The sequence below is a fragment of the Grampus griseus genome, assembly GCF_964374135.1.
Source record: "Grampus griseus genome assembly, chromosome: 4".
Lineage (NCBI taxonomy): Eukaryota > Metazoa > Chordata > Mammalia > Artiodactyla > Delphinidae > Grampus > Grampus griseus.
This window is the reverse complement of record NC_138997.1, coordinates 42,674,483-42,696,255: the sequence shown is the minus strand read 5'-3', so window position 1 is coordinate 42,696,255 and position 21,773 is coordinate 42,674,483. Positions and strand designations below refer to the sequence as shown.

General features: G+C 37.6%; 1 protein-coding gene across 2 annotated transcripts in view; it reads right to left on the bottom strand.

Annotated features, from left to right (window-relative positions):
- ANTXR2 (ANTXR cell adhesion molecule 2) overlaps positions 1-21,773 on the bottom strand; it is a gene marked incomplete at its 3' end in the record, with an annotated part of 165,644 nt that overhangs the window by 78,668 nt on the left and 65,203 nt on the right. For both annotated transcript variants that reach the window (XM_082652808.1, XM_082652807.1), the window contains exon 12: positions 13,168-13,263. In XM_082652808.1, the coding sequence (XP_082508934.1) occupies positions 13,168-13,263 (96 nt within the window). The remainder of the gene's footprint in view (positions 1-13,167; positions 13,264-21,773) is intronic.

Sequence of the window (21,773 nt, the reverse complement as noted above, 5' to 3'; positions counted from 1 at the left end):
AAAAATTTAAAATAGTCTCATATTAAAAGCATCGTTGGTGGCCAGATATTCTATTGCAGGGGGGTTTCTCTAACCTTTTTTATTCTATGTCCCTCTTTGGCAATCTGGTGAACCTATGAACCCCTTCCCAGAATAAATAAGCTAAATTAAAATACACAGGATTAAAAGGAATCCAACTGTACTGAAATATAACTGTAAAAATCTATTTTTAAAAGCAAGAAACCAAATCTGTGATACAGAAATACTATGTGCTTCTTTATTAATTCATTAAATTATGAAATATAATAGTAGGTCTAGGAACTATCATAATTTTTTGAAGTATAATTGACTTAAAATAGTATATTAGTTTCAGGTGTACAGCACAGTGATTCAATATTTTTATACCATACACACTTATAACAATATTATAGACTATTTTATCTGTGCTGTATATTACATCCCCATGACTAATTTATTTTATAACTTGTAGTTTGAACCTCTTAATCCCCTTCTCCTATTTCACCCATCACCCCTGCTCTCTCCTCTGGCAACCACTAGTTTGTTCTCTGTATCTGTGTCCGTTTCTGTTTTGCTATATTTGTTCCTTTGTTTTTAGGTTGCACATATAAGTGAAAACATACGGTATTTGTCTTCGTCTGTCATAATCTTGAAGTAGTGATATGTATCTGAATATGAATGGGATTGTTCTGGCCTCTTACATCAAATAACAAGCACCCTGAGAAAGCTGACCATGGAGCTTTGCTGTCAATAGGTTCTAATAACATATATAAGTTGGATACTTCTGAAAATTAGAAACCTGTTTCTTCGACAAATCCCTGGTCACTCTGAAACAGTGAGTAAATTCTACTCAGTATGTAAAGCATTGCATATTTACTTTACAGTTACTGAAAACAAAACAGAATGGTAATTCTAATTTTAAAGAATGCATAATGGTTTTAATTGTCGTGGAAACATCTACCATCTTAAAACCTCTTGTACTTCATAAACAGTTTTTGTAATGAGTTGAACTAGAAACATATTACATGTGAATTCCCCAAATCAAGAGCCCTGAGCAGTGATTCTCAACTCTGGCAATTATCAGAATCATTTAGGAAATCTATTAGTTTCTTAAAGCAGCTACAACAAATTACCACCAACTTTGTGGTTTAAAACAACAGAAATTTATTTTCTTACAGTTCTGGATGCCAGGAGTCCAAACAGAGTCTTACAAAGCTAAAATCAGGTGTTAGAAGAGCTGATTGTTTCTTCAAGAGCCAGGGGAGTATCTGCTCCTTGCCCCTCCCAGCTTCTGGTGACTTTCAGCATTCCCTGCCTAGAAGCTGCATCACTTGAATCTCTGCCTCCATGGTCACACTGCCTATTCCCCTTCTGTGGTCTTATCTCCTCTGCCTCCCTCTTATAACGGCACTTGTGATGGCATTTAGAGCCATCTAGGTCATCCTAGATAATCTCCCTATTTCAAGATCCTTAATTTAATCATAACTGCAAAGTCCCTTTTGCCATGTAAGATAACATTCACGGTTTCCAGGAATTAAGACCTGGATATATTTAGGGATCATTATTGAGCCTAATGGAGGGGCTTTCCTAAACCATGCTGATCCCTGGAGATGTCTCACCCAATCACCCTTTCCCCTCAGAGAGAGGCACTACCAATGGAAATCTGACAGCTACTACTCTGAGAGCCTTCCAGTTATTAGGAACAGAAAAACACCTGAGAACCACTGCTTAAGATATAAGTAACACTGTCATCTCTGAGTCGTTAATTAAATATCTGTGAACTTTTAATCGCTGAACAATGAATGGTTAAATTATTTCATAAGATATTTTTTAAAAATATGAAATGATTGAATGAAGAATGTGTGACAGATATTGGTGCCTCCGTTCAGGGTTTTTTTTTCCAGTATTTCTATCTTGATAAGAGCTCCTGAGCATATGATTCCCAAAGAGGTGATTGCTGACATAATCTAAATGTGCCTGAAAACAGACATTATAAGCTGTTTAATCATGTTTTAGTTGAAAGGTTAAATATTTGGCCCTAGTACTTAAAAGACAATCAAACCAAAGAAATTTGTAAAACACCAAGCTGAAATAAATACATTTCATTTCCCATGAAAAAGTAATATGACTGATAATGATAAAGTGCAAAATGATCCCTAATAATTTAACGCTGCTTAAAAATTGTTAAGCTACAGAAATATAGATCAATGGAACAGGATAGAAAGCCCAGAGATAAACCCAAGCACCTATGGTCAACTAATCTATGACAAAGGAGGAAAGAATATACAATGAAGAAAAGACAGTCTCTTCAATAAGTGGTGCTGGGAAAACTGGACAGCTACATGTAAAAGAATATAATTAGAACACTCCCTAACACCATACACAAAAATAAACTCAAAATGGATTAAAGACCTAAATGTAAGGCCAGACACTATCAAACTCTTAGAGGAAAACATAGGAAGAACACTCTTGGGCAAAAATCACAGCAAGATCTTTTTTGACCCACCTCCTAGAGTAATGGAAATAAAAACAAAAATAAACAAATGGGACCTAATGAAAAAAGCTTCTGCACAGCAAAGGAAACTGTACACAAGATGAAAGACAACCCTCAACACTTTCTCCTCAAAATGGGAGAAAATAATGGCAAATGACTCAATTTACAAAGGATTAATCTCCGAAATATAGAAACAGCTCATACAGCTCAATATTAAAAAAAGCAAACAACCCAATCCAAAAATGGGTGGAAGACCTAAATAGACATTTCTCCAAAGAAGACATACAGATGGCCAAGTGGCACATGAAAAGCTGCTTGACATCACTATTGTTAGAGAAATGCAAATCAAAACTACAATGAGGTATCACCTCACATTGGTCAGTATGGCCATCATAAAAAAATCTACCAAAAAAAAGAAAAAAAAAAAAAGAAATGAAAGAGGAGACATCAATACAGATTCCACAGATATTAACATTATAATAAAAGAATATTATAAACAATTTTATGCCTACAAATTTGATAACAGATTAAATGGATCAATTCTTTGACAGATGCAATGTGCCAAAACTCACACAGGAAGAAGTAGGTGATCTGAATAGGCTGATATGAAAAAAAAAAAATCTACAACAACAAATGCTGGAGCGGGTGTGGAGAAAAGGGAACCCTCTTGCACTGCTGGTGGGAATGTAAATTGATACAGCCGCTATGGAGAACAGTATGGAGGTTCCTTAGAAAACTAAAAATAGAATTACCATATGACCCAGCAATCCCACTATTGGGCATATATCCAGAGAAAACCATAATTCAAAAAGACACATGCACCCCAATGTTCATTGCAGCACTATTTACAATAGTCAGGTCACGGAAGCAATCTGGATGTCCATAGACAGACGAATGGATGAAGAAGATGTGGTACATATATACAATGGAATATTACTCAAGCATAAAAAGGAACAAAACTGGGTTGTTTGTAAAGACGTGGATGGACTTAGAGACTGTCATACAGAGTGAAGTAAGTCAGAAAGAGAAAAACAAATATCATATATTAATGTGTTTATGTGAAATCTAGAAAAATGGTACAGATGAACCTGTTTGCAAGGCATAAATAGAGACACAGACATAGAGAACAAACATATGGATACCAAAGTGGGAAAGGTGGGGTGGGATGAATTGGGAGATTGGGATTAACAGATATACACTAACTAATATGTATAAAATAGATAACTAATGAGAACCTGCTGTATAGCACAGGGACCTCCACTTTGCTGTACAGTAGAAACTAACACAACATTGTAAAACAACTATACCCCAACTAAAAACAAAATTTTTTAACTAACCACATGCTAATACCGACACTGCAGAAATATATTCTCTAACATAACCAGATAAATAACCTGCAACTGTACCATAACACCTTCTGGTACACTCAAGAGATTTGTTTTCACAAGGTTATAGTCTCCTTTTCCCCTTCTTTTCACATCACCTCCTCATTTTTCTCTAGTTCACTTAGCTTCCTTTTTATACTCCAACATTCTACATTTTGTTAGAGATACTTGCTCAGGCCATATTTCTTTTTTCATACAAATTTTAAAGGCTACACTCCATTTAAAGTTATTACAAAATAATGGTTATAATCCTTGTGTTGTATAATACATCCTTGTATCCTATCTTACACCCAGTAGTTTGTACCTGCCTCTCCCCAGCCCCTATATTGCTCCTCTCCCCTCCCCACTGCCATATCTAAGGTGCACTACCTGTAACGGGCTTTGCATTTCAATTGCTGATGGAACTCAGATGGATAAGACTTTATCCCCACCAGGACCAGACCTCAGCAACACATACAGGAAGCAAAGCTTCTTTCAGGGGATTACAGTGATCAAATCTTTCCAGTGGCTTCTCCTCATCCCTAGGGTGAGTTCAAATTCCCTCAAAGACATAGGAGGCCCTCCTTAATGGCATTCACGCCTGGATCCTAAACCATCTTTCACCACTCCCTTTCCCTGGCTCACTTGGCCTCAGCCTAGGACTTCCCAAAGCATGCCGAAATAACTTGTAATTCCACACACACTTCATGGGAAAAGTCCCTCATCAACTGCCAACATCTTATTCATTATTTAAAACTCAGTTTGGAGTCAGTAGCTCCATCCGGTTTCCCTGAAACAATCCCTCAACTCTGGCAAATCCCTCCTCCTTTGTGTTCTTTACACATGTTGCTATTGGGGTGCCCGTAACCCTCCATTCACACTTTGCCCACTCTTCTGTGTTTCATATTAAAATGTGAGTTTCCATATCATATGATAGTCATTTCTGGACCCCAGTTCCAAGCCAGTACTGGCACATACTAGATTGCAAAGGGCTGAATGCAGAATTTACCTCTACCTTCTCCTTGCTTTTTTTTTTTTTGAATTTTATTTTAATTATTTTTTATACCGCAGGTTCTTATTAGTTATGTATCTTATAAATATTAGTGTATATATGTCAGTCTCAATCTCCCAATTCATCACACCACCACCACCACACCTCTCCCCACCTTTCCACCCTTGGTGTCCATACGTTTGTTCTCTACATCTGTGTCTCTATTTCTGCTTGCAAACTGGTTCATCTGTACTATTGTTCTAGATTCCACACATATGCATTAATATACAATATCTGTTTTCCTCTTTCTGACTTACTTCACTCTGTATGACAGTCTCTACAAATGACCCAATTTTGTTCCTTTTTACGGCGGAGTAATATTCCATTGTGTATATGTACCACATCTTCTTCCTATCCATTTATCTGTTGATGGGCATTTAGGCTGCTTCCATGACCTGGCTATTGTAAATAGTGCTGCAATGAACATTGGGGTGCATGTGTCTTTTTGAATTATGGTTTTCTCTGGGTATATGCCCAGTAATGGGACTGCTGGATCATATGGTAATTCTATTTTTTGTTTTTTAAGGAACATCCATACTGTTCTCCATAGTGGCTGTATCCATTTACATTCCCACCAACAGTGCAAGAGGGTTCCCTTTTCTCCACACCCTCTCCAGCATTTGTTGTTTGTAGACTTTCTGATGATGACAATTCTAACTGGTGTGAGGTGATACCTCATTGTAGTTTTGATTTTCACTTCTCTAATAATTAGTGATGTTCAGCAGCTTTTCATGTGCCTCTTGGTCATCTGTATGTATTCTTTGGAGAAATGTCTATTTAGGTCTTCTACCCATTTTTTTATTGGTTTGTTTGGTTTTTTTAATATTGAGCTGTATGAGCTGTTTGTATATTTTAGAGATTAATCCTTTGTAAATTGAGTCATTTGCAAATATTTCCTCCCCTTCTGAGGGTTCGTCCTGGTTATAGTTTACTTTGCTGTGCTGAAGATTTTAAGTTTCATTAGGCCCCATTTGTTTATTTTTGATTTTATTTCCATTTCTCTAGGAGGTGGGTCAAAAAAGATCTTGCTGTGATTTATGTCGAAGAGTGTTCTTCCTGTGTTTTCCTCTAAGAGTTTTATAGTATCTGGTCTTACATTTAGGTCTTTAATCCATTTTGAGTTTATTTTTGTGTACAGTGATAAGGAGTGTTTTAATTTCATTCTTTTACATGAGGCTTTCCAGTTTTCCCAGCACAACTTATTGAAGAGACTGTCTTTTCTCCAATGTATATCCTTACCTCCCTTGTCATAGATTAGCTGACCATAGATGCATGGGTTTATCTCTGGGCTTTCTATCCTGTTCCATTGATCTATATTTCTGTTTTTGTGCCAGTACCATACTGTCTTGATTACTGTATCTTTGTAATATATTCTGAAGTCAGGGCATCAGATTCCACCAGCTCCATTTTTTTCCCGCAAGACTGCTTGGCTATTCGGGGTCTTTTGTGTCTCCATAAAAATTTTAAGATTTTTTGTTCTAGTTCTGCAAAAAAATGCTATTGGTAATTTGATAGGGATTGCATTGAATCTGTAGATTGCTTTAGGTAGTATACTCATTTTCACAATGTTGATTCTTCCAATCCAAGAGCATGGTATATCTCTCCATCTGTTGGTATCATCTTCAATTTCTTTCATCAGTGTCTTATAGTTTTCTGCATACAGGTCTTTTGTCTCCCTAGGTAGGTTTATTCCTAGGTATTTTATTCTTTTTGTTGCAACGGTGACTGGGATTGTTTCCTTAATTTCTCTTTCTGATCTTTCATTGTTAATGTATAGGAATGCAAGAGATTTCTGTGCATTAATTTTGTCTCCTGCAACTTTACCAAATTCACTGATTAGCTCTAGTAGCTTTCTGGTGGCATTTTTAGGATTATCTATGTATAGTATTATGTCATCTGCAAACAGTGACAGTTTTACTTCTTTTCCAATTTGTATTCCTTTTATTTCTTTTTCTTCTCTGATTGCCATCACCAGGACTTCCAAAACTATGTTGAATAATAGTGGTGAGAGTGGACACCCTTATCTTCATCCTGATCTTAGAGGAAACACTTTCAGTAATCTTAGAGGAAATGCTCTCAAACCATTGAGAATGAAGTTTGCTCTGGGTTTGCCACATATGGCCTTTATTATGTTGAGCTAGGTTCCCTCTATGCCCACTTTCTGGAGAGTTTTTATCATAAATCGGTTCTGAATTTTGTCAAAAGCTTTTTCTGCATCTACTGAGATGATCATATGTTTTTCATTCTTCAATTTGTTAATATGGTATATCACATTGATTGATTTGTGTATATTGAAGAATCCTTGCATCCCTAGGATAAATCCCACTTGATCATGGTGTATGACCCTTTTAATGTGCTGTTGGATTCTGTTTGCTAGTAGTTTGTTGAGGATTTTTGCATCTATATTCATCAGTGATATTGTTCTGTAATTTTCTTTTTTTGTAGTGTCTTTGTCTGGTTTTGGTACCAGGGTGATGGTGGCCTTGTAGAATGAGTTTGGGAGTGTTCCTTCCTCTGCAATTTTTTGGAAGAGTTTGAGAAGGATGGGTATTATCTCTTCTGTAAATGTTTGATAGAATTCACCTGTGAAGCCATCTGGTCCTGGACTTCTGTTTGTTGGAAGATTTTTAATCACAGTTTCAATTTCATAACTTTTGATTGGTCTGTTCATATTTTCTATTTCTTCCTGGTTCAGTTTTGGAAGGTTACACCTTTCTAAGAATTTGTCCATTTCTTCCAGGTTGTCCATTTTATTGGCATAGAGTTGCTTGTAGTAGTCTCTTAGGATGCTTTGTATGTCTGCGGTGTCTGTTGTAACTTCTCCTTTTTCCTTTCTAATTTTATTGATTCGCGTCCTCTCCCTCTTTTTCTTGATGAGTCTGGCTAAAGGTTTATCAATTTTATTTAACTTCTCAAAGAACCAGCTTTTAGTTTTATTGATCTTTTCTATTGTTTTCTTTGTTTCTATTTCATTTATTTCTGCTCTGATCTTTATGATTTCTTTCCTTCTACTAACTTTGGGTTTCGTTTGTTCTTCTTTCTCTAGTTCCTTTTGGTGGAAGGTTATATTTTTTTTGAGATGTTTCTTGTTTCTTGAGGTAGGATTGTATTGCTATAAACTTCCCTCATAGAACTGCTTTTGCTGCATCCCATAGGTTTTGGATCATTGTGTTTTTGTTGTCATTTGTTTCTAGGTATTTTTTGATTTCCTCTTTGATTTCTTCGGTGATCTCTTGGTTATTTAGTAATGTATTGTTTAGCCTCCATGTGTTTGTGTTTCCTGTAATTGATTTCTCATCTCATAACATTGTGGTCAGAAAAGATGCTTGATATGATTTTAATTTTCTTAAATTTACCGAGGCTTGATTTGTGACTCAAGATTTGATCTATCCTGGAGAATGTTCCATGAGCACTTGAGAAGAAAGTGTAATTTGCTGTTTTCAGATGGAATGTCCTATAAATATCAATTAAATCTATCTGTTCTATTGTATCATTTAAAGCTTGTGTTTCCGTATTAATTTTCAATCTGTATGATCTGTCCATCAGTGTAAGTGAGGTGATAAAGTCCCCCACTATTACTGTGTTACTGTCGATTTCCTCTTTTATATGTGTTAGCATTTGCCTTATGTATTGAGGTGCTCCTATGTTGGGTGCATATAGATTTATAATTGTTATATCTTCTTCTTGGATTGATCCATTGATCATTATGTATTAACCTTCCTTGTCTCTTACTTTTTTTTAGTCTATTTTTTCTGATATGAGTATTGCTACTCCAGCTTTCTTTGGATTTCTATTCACATGGAATATCTTTTTCCATCCCCTCACTTTCAGGCTGTATGTGCCCCTAGGTCTGAAGTTGCTCTCTAGTAGACAGCATATATATGGGTCTTGTTCTTGTTTCCATTCAGTGAGCCTGTGTCCTTTGGTTGGAACATTTAATCCATTCACATTTAAGGAAATTATTGATATGTATGTTCCTTTCAACATTTTCTTAATTGTTTTGGGTTTGTTTTTGTAGGTCCTTTTCTTCTCTTGTGTTTCCCACTTAGAGATGTTCCTTTAGCATTTGTTGTAGAGCTGGTTTGGTGGTGCTGAATTCTCTTAGCTTTTGCTTGTCTTTAAAGCTTTTGATTTCCCCTTTGAATCTGAATGAGATCCTTGCTGGGTAGAGCAATCTTGGTTGTAAGTTCTTCCCTTTCATCACTTTAAATATATCATGCCACTCCCTTCTGGCTTGTAGAGTTTCTGCTGAGAAATCAGCTGTTAACCTTATGGGAGTTCCCTTGTATGTTATTTGTTGTTTTTTCCTTGTTGCTTTTAATAATTTTTCTTTGTCTTTAATTTTTGTCAACTTGATTACTATGTGTCTCAGCATGTTTCTCCTTGGGTTTATCCTGCCTGGGACTCTTTGCGCTTCCTGGACTTGGGTGGCTATTTCCTTTCCCATGTTAGGGAAGTTTTCGACTATAATCTATTCAAATATGTTCTCGGGTGCTTTCTTTCTCTCTTTTCCTTCTGGGATCCCTGTAATGTGAATGTTGGTGTGTTTAATGTTGTCCCAGAGGTATTTTAGGCTGTCTTCATTTCTTTTCATTATTTTTTCTTCATTCTATTCCACAGCAGTGAATTCCACCCTTCTGTCTTCCAGGTCACTTACCCGTTTTTCTGCCTCAGTTATTCTGCTATCGATTCCTTCTAGTGTATTTTTCATTTCAGTTATTGTATTATTCATCTCTGTTTGTTTGTTCTTTAATTCTTCTAGGTCTTTGTTAAACATTTCTTGCATCTTCTCGATCTTTGCCTCCATTATTTTTCCGAGGTCCTGGATCATCTTCACTATCATTATTCTGAATTCTTTTTCTGGAAGGTTGCCTATCTCCACTTCATTTAGTTGTTTTTCTGGGGTTTTATCTTGTTCCTTCATCTGGTACATAGTCCTCTGCCTTTTCATCTTGTCTATCTTTCTGTGAATGTGGTTTTCATTCCACAGGTTGCAGGATTGTAGTTCTTGCTTCTGCTGTCTGCCCTCTGGTGGATGAGGCTATCCAAGAGGCTTGTGCAAGCTTCCTGATGGGAAGGACTGGTGGTGGGTAGAGCTGGGTGTTGTTCTGGTGGGCAGAGCTCAGTAAAACTTCAATCCACTTGTCTGCTGATGGGTGGGGCTGAGTTCCCTCCCTGTTGGTTGTTTGGCCTTAGTTGAGCCAGCAGTGGAGCCTACAGGCCCTTTGGTGGGGCTAATGGTGGACTCTGGGAGGGCTCACACCAAGAATTATTTCTCAGAACTTCTGTTGCCAGTGTCCTTGTACCCGTTGTGAGACACAGCCATCCCCGTCTCTGCAGGAGCCCTCCAATACTAGTAGATAGGTCTGGTTCAGTCTCCTATGGGGTCACTGCTCCTCCCCCTGGGTCCTGACGCACACACTACTTTGTGTGTGCCCTCTAAGAGTACAGTCTCTGTTTCCCCCAGTCCTGTCGAAGTCCTGCAATCAAATCTTGCTAGTCTTCAAAGTCTGATTCCCTAGGAACTCCTCCTCCCATTGCCTGACCCCCAGGTTGGGAAGCCTGACATGGGGCTCAGAACCTTCACTCCAGTGGGTGGACTTCTGTGGTATAAGTGTTCTCCAGTTTGTCAGTCACCCACCCAGCGGTTATAGGATTTGATTTTATTGTGATTGTGCCTCTCCTACTGTCTCATTGTGGCTTCTCCTTTGTCTTTGGATGTGGGGTATCTTTTTTGGTGAGTTCCAGTATCTTCCTGTTAATGACTGTTCAGCAGTTAGCTGTGATCCCAGTGGTCTCGCAAGAGGGAGTGAGCGCATGTCCTTCTACTCCACTATCTTGAACCAATCTCTCTCTCTCCCTGCTTTTAAACCTAGTTTAAACCTAGTTTAAGTTTTATGCTCTGATTCATTTATTCCTAGGTCTAAATGCAAGCTCATATTCAGGGCTAGCTGCTCTACAGTCTGTATTTCTAAATGTAAAATAAAGATGTTTCTCTCTATTAAGTAAGTTGCAGAAATTAGTAAGCATTCATGATGCTTCTGAGAATAGGAAGCCCTCCTGACATTGTAAAAACATGCCTTAATGGTGTCCCTCTGTGCCTTGCATAAAGAAATATACTGCATGATTCCCAGTCTGCAGAGACCCAGGGATGGAATGGATCTATTCTCACCACCTGATGATTGAATCTTCTCTATCATACCTCATTTGATGGTGGAGACTTCATTTGAGTACATCTAGCAACCTCCCAAAGAAGCCCATTTCAGTCTTCACAAGCGTCCTTTTAAAATACCACTTTGGGGCTTCCCTGATGGCACAGTGGTTGAGAGTCCACCTGCCGATGCAGGGGACACGGGTTCGTGCCCTGGTCCGGGAAGATCCCACATGCCGCGGAGCGGCTGGGCCCGTGAGCCATGGCCGCTGAGCCTGCGCGTCCGGAGCCTGTGCTCCGCACGGGAGAGGCCACAGCAGTGAGAGGCCCGCATACCGCAAAAAAAAATAATAATAATATAAAATAAAATACCACTTTGACACTTTTGAGCCCTCTGGTCAGTATTATATGAAATTGCAAAGTAATGAAATAAGGAAATCCACCATTGTGAAGTTTAAATTAGAAAAACAAGGAGCACACATCACATTAAGGCACCTTTTTGCTTTTTAATTTGAGACTCAAGAGTGCTAGCTAGCCTAAAATCACCATATCTAAGACAATCAAGATTACTACAGGAAACCATTTGAGCATAAATTGCTATAGCAGGAAACTGATTAGTTCAGCAAAGAGACAGGATGTTTCTTGTCTCTACTGTTGTCTAAGTTAATTCTGTGCCTCCTCCATGGGCCAACTGCTCTGAGATAAAGGATTGTAAAGTTGTCTCATGAAAGCAGACTGAAGTACAATGAATAATAAATGCAGGAGTAATACAAAGCACTGCCTGAAGTTGCAAGGAAGCGGAAATCAGTCAGCAGCGGGGAGGGAGAAAAAGGCAGTCTAGTAATATTATGTAAAACACTACTCTGACCTACAGAATATAAAGTTCTGTATAAAGTGCTGATAAGGAAAGGAATATTATCAAAATAGGTAGTAGCATGCTTTGAAGGAGCGCTTCTTCAGAATAACCTTTTCTACGAAGCCTGAACAATCCAAGTTGTATTGCTTGAAACGTGCTGATGTTTTTTACTCAACGTTCCGCCCTGTGGCAGGAAAAATAATGGCTCTATAAAGATGTCCCCATCCTAATTCCCTGGAATTGTGAATAAATTGCCTTCCAGGGCCAAAGAGACTTTGCAGATGTGATTAAGGTTAAGGACCTTGAGATAGGAGATCATCCTGGATTATCCAGGTGGGTCAAACCTAATCACATGGTTCCTTAACACTGGAGGTCCTTTCCCAGCTGGGCTCAGAGTCAGAGGAACATGTGACTACAGAATAATGGTGACAAAGATGCAACGTGGCTGGCTCTAAAGGTGGAGGAAGGGGCTCACAAGGCAAGGAATGGAGGTGACTTTTAGAGGCTGGAAAACGCAAGGGAACAGATTCTGTTCTAGAGCATTAAGAGAGGAATGTATCACTGCGGATACCTTTCAACCCAGTTTAGCTCAGTGAGACCCATGTTGGATCTGTGATTACATAACTTAGATAATAAATTTGATACCAAATGTGTGGCAATTTGTTACAGTAGCGCTAGAAAGCTTATTACCCATATTCTTTCAGCGGTTTGACTCAAACATGAAAGATGACACAACCTGAAATCAGCTGTCGTAACTTCAAAAGTGACTGTTTAACAGATACCCTAACATTTGCACATGACTTATTTCTAAAATGTTTTTCTAAGAGGCAAACAGAGAAGGTCCTGAAATAGTAGATCTTTCAAAGAAGTAATGAAACATTCAATAAGCACTGAAAAAAAACCAAACAAACTGACAGATTATCAACCTCTCTCAATGAATCCAGCAGAACATATCATTCAATTTTCTTGAAATTCTTTTGTACTTGCATGGAAAACCCTTTATTCCTACAACCTGTCCTACCTTCTTTTCCCCTTCTTCCCCCAAATCTGACTTTGAAGCCTTTTTGTGATGAAGTTTTATAATAAACATTTATTGGCATGCATGAATACAATTTATTATAATGACAAAAACTATTAAAATTCAATTTGCTAATTGAAACTTTGCTGTTGTTGAATATTGATTCATATTTCAGCCTTACTTTACATCTTGATGTTTAAAAAAAAAAAAGAGTAAGATTTCAAATCCTCACTCACCACTTTGCAGCAAAGGGGCCAAAACCACCACATCAAACCGATGCCCAAGAGTAGCAGTAACACCAAAATAGCAATGATGGCTGCAATCCCACTAGACTAGAGGAAGCACAAAACAAAAACAAGGATGTCAGCAAAATTTAGGGTCAAATCCCAAACACATATTTTTTAAGGAAACATCAGAAAAAGTTACAGAAAACATCATAATCTTAAACCAGATTTCTCTCATATTCCTTTAAATTCTATAAATTACCTTATACCCTATTTATATTATATTTTACTTTATTACATTTATATAATATATTAAGTATATTATAATCTATTTGTATTAAATTTCCTTATCTTATATTTCATGTATATTAAGATAGGCAGTAATTAGTATAAACATCTTCCAAACTGTTTGAAATTATGCCTTAAAAAAAAATAGGAAAAATCACAATTTGGGTTTGTGCGAATGGTCTGTACGGTCCCTACCTTTTGTCTCTGGGAAAGGATTATTCTGGTTACAAGCATGATTACCTCTAGGCAGAATTTATGCAGAATTTTCCCAGACTTTTTGATAATGGAAAATTATTAAATGGTAGGACAAGATGATTATCAAAAATCACCAATCAGGTGGCAAACCAACAACAATTGTTCTTGTATGCATCAGAAAAGAATGCAACCTCATGCGTTCATATATCAGAAGACGCCTCAGGGCAGCTCACTCACTACCCACACAAGAACCACACTGGTGCTTTTTCACTTTCTAATGACGATCTCCTCCAGGTCTAACACCCCTGCTCTGGGCTCTGCCTCTGACCCCCTTCTTCTACCAAATACCTCCACATCCTATAAGGCTTAGCTTAAGCCACTTCCTCAGGAAGACTTCCTTGTACCTTCTGGCTAGAAAATGCCCCTCCTTACTGTACAAGGCATAGTTCTCTGTACTTTAATCTTAGAATTTATCACAATATATTTACTGATTTATTTGCTTATTTATTTATGATGAACTACAATTTTTTATTTAATTTGTCTTTTCTATATTCACTGTGAGCTCTAGGAAGGCAGCACCTATGCCCAACCTACTTAATAATGTGTACTCCATGTCTGGCACTTAAAACTATTTACTAAGAGAATGAACTCCAAATAAATAAGACTGAAAAAGCCACAAAAACAAAGAAGACTGTTTGCTGAATTTTTAGTGCAGAGATAAAGTTTCCAAGAGAACGAGCTGTCTCTTCCAAACCACTGCTCTCCAGGATCCCCAGTAATCATGTTTGGTTTGTGGGGTTTTTTTTGGGGGGGGGAGGGGAAGATTTCAAGGAAGAAAAAAAAACTGTAAATAAATCAATACACTGTCTGGGTGGAAATTTGGGCCTTTATAAGGCAGCTTTTCAGGGATACATTTCCTATCATTCAAAACAAATAAGTAGTACAAGCCCAGAAGTCAAGGCAACAGCCACATTTAGCCCAAGAGCTGACAGAGAGAAAGGCTGAGTGGGAAGAACCTATCAGTTTCCATCTTAGAATAGCATTGTCTTAAAAATATTAGTCTGGAGGTCTAATTTTAAGCAAGTTGTTTAATTTCTCAGGGACTCCATTTTCTAAGCTACAAAATAAGAAAGTCAGTTGTTCCCAAAGCATAAACTCTTTGTGGCAAAGCTATAACCAGGCTATCTCTCTTAAAAAAGCACTGCACACATTAGCATATTTTTAAAGCCCTGAATGGCTCTGTAGTAAAAAAGAACAGTCCAACTTATATCAACACAGGTCAATTTTTTTTTCTCATAACATTATCAATATCCTATAGAACTCGGATTTCCTAGAATCCATTTTGGGAAATGTTAGGATTGATCAAAGCTAAGAGACTTTCAGATGTTGAAGCAACAATGGTGGTAGCATTTAATTAGAACATTTTATAATGGAATTTGAATTGTAATACATAATAACCTATGCATAAAGAGATAATGATTTTTATGTAAACAGTTATTTGTAAATAACTGAAAAGAGAAGAGAAGGTACTTTTCAAAAGTATTACTTTAGGGAGTGCTAGCAAAATATACTTGGTATAGCTAATCACAAAAATCTTGAAATGTGTGTCACAGTTTCCCTATATCATTTGTTAGTATCACAATGGAAAAAAAAGAAAAAGCGATTACCATATATTGACTTGGAAACTATCTCCAAACAGATCAATTTTCAAAGATGTTGATTACTAACAGCACTTCAGTATTAGTAAATCCATTAAAAAAATAACTTTAAAAATAATTCTCAAAGCAGCATAGACCATAAAACATGTATTAATTTCAGAAATTTTTTTAGGAAAAGATTAAGAATCAAGTATACATGAACAATTAAAGCTATCCTTTGATTTCTAATTTTGCATCTGGATGCAAGAGGGAATAACCATACAAGCTATTTATGTAACTAATGTTAGGTTGCAAATGAACCAAAACAGACACCACCAAAATATCACCTAGAATCCTTGAGTATGTCATTTAATTTATTTTTCAGAAGACAACAAAAATAACTACAGAAACTTCACACACAGACATATACACATACAATCTTCATGAAGCTCTAATATTTACTATTAGACCATTCTTAAGGCACTTCAAGATGTTACCACATATTTACCATAAAAAATTAATTTAAAATTTAAGAAATGAGAAGACATGCAGTCATCTTGCAACTTCTTGATGTACAGTTTGGTAGAATGAAAGTGTAAGCTCAACATGTGATCACTGATGTAACCTAAACGTCTAAATCAGTGTCTTGCACACAGAAAGTTCTGTGTGTGTGTGCGTGTGCACATGTGTGTGTGTGTGTGTGTGTGTGTGTGTGTGTGTGTGTCAGAGAGAGAGAGAGAGAGAGAGAGAGAGAGAGAGGAGATAAATACTTTATAGGAAATTTCCTGGCAAATATCTAAGTTCTCTGTCCTCAAAACCAAAGAAAGTAATTCAGAGCACACATCAGGATACTTATGAAAACACTCAAAGTGCAACTTTCTACACAGAATTCTAAACGTTCACAAACAAATCATACAATTCTCCATAGGCTTGATTATACTAAGCTCTGAAATCTAGACAAACAAGAATATAATGGGAAAAGAATGTCAAAGAAATACATAGAAAACTATGATATCCTATGGGAGAAGTGTTGTCAAATGTATAAATTCATGATTCCACCTTCAAATATGAGGTCTTACATACGATAACCCCGACCTGTGACCGTTCATGTATGGAATGAATGCAGCCTTCCCCACCAGACCTTTCCCACATGAGGATCGAGCCATGACATCCATGGAAATGCTCACCATGTGGCTGTGCACACCACTTCCAAAAGGGTTGTATGAACATTTGTTTTTCCCTTTTCTTAGAATTCAAATCCTATGTTCAGAAATAAGGACGTGAAACTGGAGGGTGTGAATATGCTAAAAGTTTAGTGGTTAGTTTTTTCTTTTTACAAATGTGTCATGAGCAGGAAATTCGGAAAATCATACTGACAGAATATAAAGTAGATGGGCTGGCCATGATAGGCAGTCAAAATTCTTGGATTTTCTTTCAAAAATGCCCCAGTTAGGAACACTGACAAAACATTATGCACATCCAGATGCAAACATACATTTAGTATAATAATATTATTATCTCAACTGATTCTGAAAATTAGTCTACAAGAAAACTGACTATGAAAATACACACTTTCTGAAGACCTACAGACTTAATCTTTATCACATTTAAGAGAAGCATGATGGAAAACAGGTCACAGTAAGCAAAGAATTTAATGCAACCCGAACTTGCCATAAACACAGCCCTGGATGCCCCGGTCCCAGACATTAGCTCAGTTCACTGCATACAAATCTAGGCTTTCCCAGTTCCTTTGTTTTGATTTGCCAGAGCCGTTATCAGAGCATGAAAGACTTCAGCCATGAAAGGGAAATAATTTCATTGCTCACATAACTTTATAAACAAATTAAGAAAAGGTCAAACACACAGATTTCAGTCCTATGAGCAGATACTATGCTGCAGAGTCAGATGAAACTAGATCTGGTTACGCAGAGTTATGTATCATAGGTGGAAACTAAAAGCCTCTCACCTCTGTTTAGGTGTGCTGCTCTTTAAACACTAGGCAGTTAAAAAGCTGCCAAAGCTATAATGTTGCACAAGTCTTCATGAAGCCCACAGGTTAGTTGGTGGAACAACCCTTGAACACACAATCATAAATGTGAGAAGTATGGAAGGAGAGTACAACAGAAACAGGGCAAAGCAGGAACTAGCCTGGTCTGGGGTTCTGAAAGGACCTCCTGAGAAAGTATAAGAAAGCCCAGGAAGGGAGAGGAGGTCGAATGAGTGGCTCATTGCAAGAACAAGAAAAGACAACTTTGTCTGAAAAATAGAATTTGAGAGGGCTTGGTAGCACCTGAAGCAGCTGAAGAAAATAATGAAACACAAATTTCTGGAAAGCAGTAATCCTCTTTATAACAGAGAGAATTGGCCAATTGTTGGGTTAATATCCATTTGTTAGATGACCTTCCAATCAGCCATTTGTTGGATCAATTCTTCCTAGCTATAGTTCTGAACAAGTAGCATTTTCAGATTTCTACAAAGACAGTTAGCTGAGGAGTCCAGTTGGAGATTTAGTACCCAGATGTTGGCCAAGGCTTTGAAGCCAAAACTCTTTTAAGGGTTAAGTTGGGGACATACCAGAACCTTGAGCTTGATTTTAGGGTAAAAGGAATATATTTTCTAGTCATCCTGGACACATTCAGTCTTTGAACTTCATCTGCATCTAATTTCCTTTTCTTCATTAAAAGGAAGTTATAATGTACAACGAAAAACTTCACTCCGCCAAATAGAACTGAAATTCTAGCTAACAGAATAACAGATGTATGAAAACAAATCAGAGTCACTACTGTACTTGCAAAACAACTATGGGAAAAGAGGAATCACTCAAAAATTTCAAACGTGTGTGAATAGCCTGTTGCAATCTATCTAGAAAATAATTAATCACAGCAACCACATTAGAATAAAACAGACACAGAAATGGGGAACTAAACCTCCACAATTTTGCTTCCATGAATTTAGAGCTAGGGGAAGAAAAAATAGTCATAAAATAGATGATGATTTCATTTACTAGATTCTTTTGAAATATTCCATAACAGGAACTAGCAAACTATGGCCGAAAGGCCAGATCAGCTCATCTGTTTCATAAGATGCCTGGCAAGCTAAAACAAATTTTTTACATTGTTACATAGCTGAAAAAATAGAAAGAAAAATATATTATCAACACATGAAATTCAAATTCTAGTGTATATGGTATGTTGAACACAGCCATGTCCGTTTGTTTATATGTCTATGGCCGCCTTTGGGTTACAATGGCAGAGTTGAGTAGTGTAACTGTATAGCCCCTAAAGCCTAAAATAATTACTATCTGACCCTTTACAGAAAAAAATTGCCAACCTCTGTCTTATATAAATCAAATTAGGACCTGGTAACGAATGGAAGATTGTGCAAGTATTCAGGCCAGGGGAAGACAAACTTGGGTTCAATTCCCAATTCTAGCATTTACTCGACTATGAAACTGAGCAAGCAATTTAACCCCAGGGCCTCCAGGCTCCAAGTCTCCCCTTTCTCGGGGGCAGCAAAAGCTGAAATCAGCCAATATTCTGCTCATCAAGCTGTGTAGCATGCTGAGGGTTGGATCCACCTACTAGCAGAAGCATCTTCTAATGTGTTTGCATCAATGTGCACTAAAGATTGGAGGTGGCTCTCTGTTCCTCAGTTTTCTCATCTGTAAAATTCAGGTAATAGTAATAGCCTCCTCTTGAGTGGTGAGAATTAAATGAAATCATGAAGTGCTGAGCACATGTGTCTGGCACTTAATTAGTGCTTATAAAATTTGTTCTTAGTATTATTATTCTAAAAGAATCAGAAGAGCAGTGGCTCCAAGGGGGGAAAAAAGACATCTTTCACTGAATGTTTTAAAGCGGAGACACATTTAGATCTTCTGAGACAGACGAAAAGAATGGACGGCCTAAGTCTAAACCCTCCTCAGATTCTAGTTAGTCTTAAATCTTTTAAGTCCAAACCTTAGTTTCCCTACTTTTAAACTGAATATGCCGGTACTGTCATTCATTCCTTTAACAAATAATTTTGGAGCACCTGCCTCGTGTAAGGACCAGGCACTGAGAGGGAGGCGATGAGCAAGGCACAGACTGCAGAGAGAGGCCGAGAAGTAAACAGGAAATGACAACCCAGTGACATAAGTGCCTTAGTAAGAACGAGCCTGGATGCTCTTGGAGAACAGAGGAGGTTCCTTATTTGTGAGATTTCCACAAGGATTAATCAATTGCTAAATAATGGTGTTTCATTTTGTTTGGCTTTTCAAATGCCTGTGAAGAGCCAAAAGTATCATCCAAGAATGAATAAGATTACTAACTTCATCTCTCCTAATTATCACATCCAAATATGCCTGAAAGGCTAGGTATCACATAAATACAAGGGCGGTATTTATCATAATATTATCCACTGTCTTCTTCTATTCTGAATAGAGGTGTAATGCACACATCTGCAGGTACTTTCTCATCAGCTCCATTCTCACTTTCTACTTCTATAAAATGGTGATATTACTACCACACACCAGACATATTTGCATTTAAATCAATATAATGGTTAAATCTAATTAGAAAAAAAGAATTATCCCGTGGTTATGTAAGTCAAATAATTATACTGTACACCTTAAACTTATACAGTGCTGTATGTCAATTATATCTCAATAAAACTGGAAGGAAAATAAAAACTCTAGCCCTTTGTCTCAGCAGAGTTGAGTTCAGTCTCTCATGAAAGTGGAAGATTTTCTTCCCTTCATTCATTTTAACACTGTGTACTGAAGTTTAGGAACCACAGACCTGTAGGATGAACTCTAAGCTCTTTTTTTTTTTTTTTTGGCCATGGATAATCTGATCTAAATTTTCTCTTTCCAAGCTTTCCTTCCACTATTTTTACCCCAACCAAATATATCTACTTTCAATTTTTTTAACTCAGTTTTTATTAAAGTATAATTGCTTTACAATATTCTGTTCAAGTATACACTATAGTGATTCAGTATTTTTGCAGATTATATTCCTTTAAAGGTTTTATAAGATAATGGGTATAGCTCCCTGTGCTATACAGTAAATACTTGTTGCTTATCTATTCAGTATACAGTGGTTTATATCTGTTAATCCTGTATCCCTAATTTGTCCCTCCTCCCTTCAATTTCTGTTTGCTATTTATCTGTAAAATTGTCCCCCCTCCTCTCTCTTTGCCTAAGACCTGCTCTCATTTCAAGACCCAGTTTATCTCGGTTCCTCCATAAATACAAAACATTTCTCTAGCTTTCCTTCCCTTCTTGCTCTACCTACTAAAAGCTCCTTTTTTTTTTCATTAAAAATCCTGTGGAATTTGGTTGACTTTTTCATTCCATACAACAGCTCCCAAATGTGCACCTCCAATCCAGACCTCTTTCTAGAACTTCAGACTTGTGTATTCAACAGCCTTTCTGACACTCCCACTGAGATGAAAAATGGACATCTTTCACTCAACATTTCCAAAACAGACCTCCTCATCTTTTTCAAAAAAGGTCTCTACCTGATGACAACTCATCTTTCTAGTTGCTCAGGTGAAAAAGCCTGGAACTGTCCTTATTGTCTTTCTCTCACACCCGTATCTACTCTGTCTAGGTATCCGGTAGACTCCACCTTTAAAATATATTCAAATCTAACCACTTCCCACCATCTCCCTTGCTATCTGCCCAGTGGAGCCACCATCCCCTCTCCTAGATTACTGAACTAGCCACAGAATTGGTCTCCAGGTCTCCACTTTGGCCCCTACCTGCAAAGTCTATTTTTGCACAGCAGTCAGAATGATCCTTTTAAAACACAGTCACACCGTGTCACCTTCAGTGGCTCCTGTTTCACTTAGAAAAAACTCAGAATCTTACAATGACTTACAAAACTCTCCATGATCTCTCCCCTCCCTCCATGCTCTCCTACTCATCTCAGGCCTCCTCCCCCAGCTACCTCCACTCTGCACACTGGCTGCCTTGCTCCTCTTTAAACCAGCCACATACACTCCCATCTTAGGCTCTGTTCGAGCTGCTCCCTCTGCAAGAACACTCTTCCCTTGCATGGTCTTCAGGGCTCACTCCCTCACCTTCCTCAAGGCTTTGCTTAAATCTCTTCTCAAGGGAAAATATTCAGATGCCTTATTTAATATAACAACGTGCCGCCAAACTTTCTCTCCATCTCTGACACAATTGATGTTCCTTTTTCTGAAATCACCTTACTCTTAAAACCACCTCGAGTCACGTTACGGTCCCCTTAGAACTAGCAAGACCTAGAAAGACTTCCTCTTTCCAGGAAGCAAACAACCTGTACATTCCAAATGAGTCATTAAGCTTCAGCATCCCTGCACACAGAAACTGTGCATGGTTATAGGATGCAGACAAAGATTTGTTTTCTGCTTCTGTGAAAGAGAGGTGAAAAAAGACAGCTGGAGGTACAGAATAGGAAGGAGGATGGAGAAAGAACATTATTTCAGTGAGCAAAATACTGAGATACCATATACCACAAATGTCTGTAATCTCAA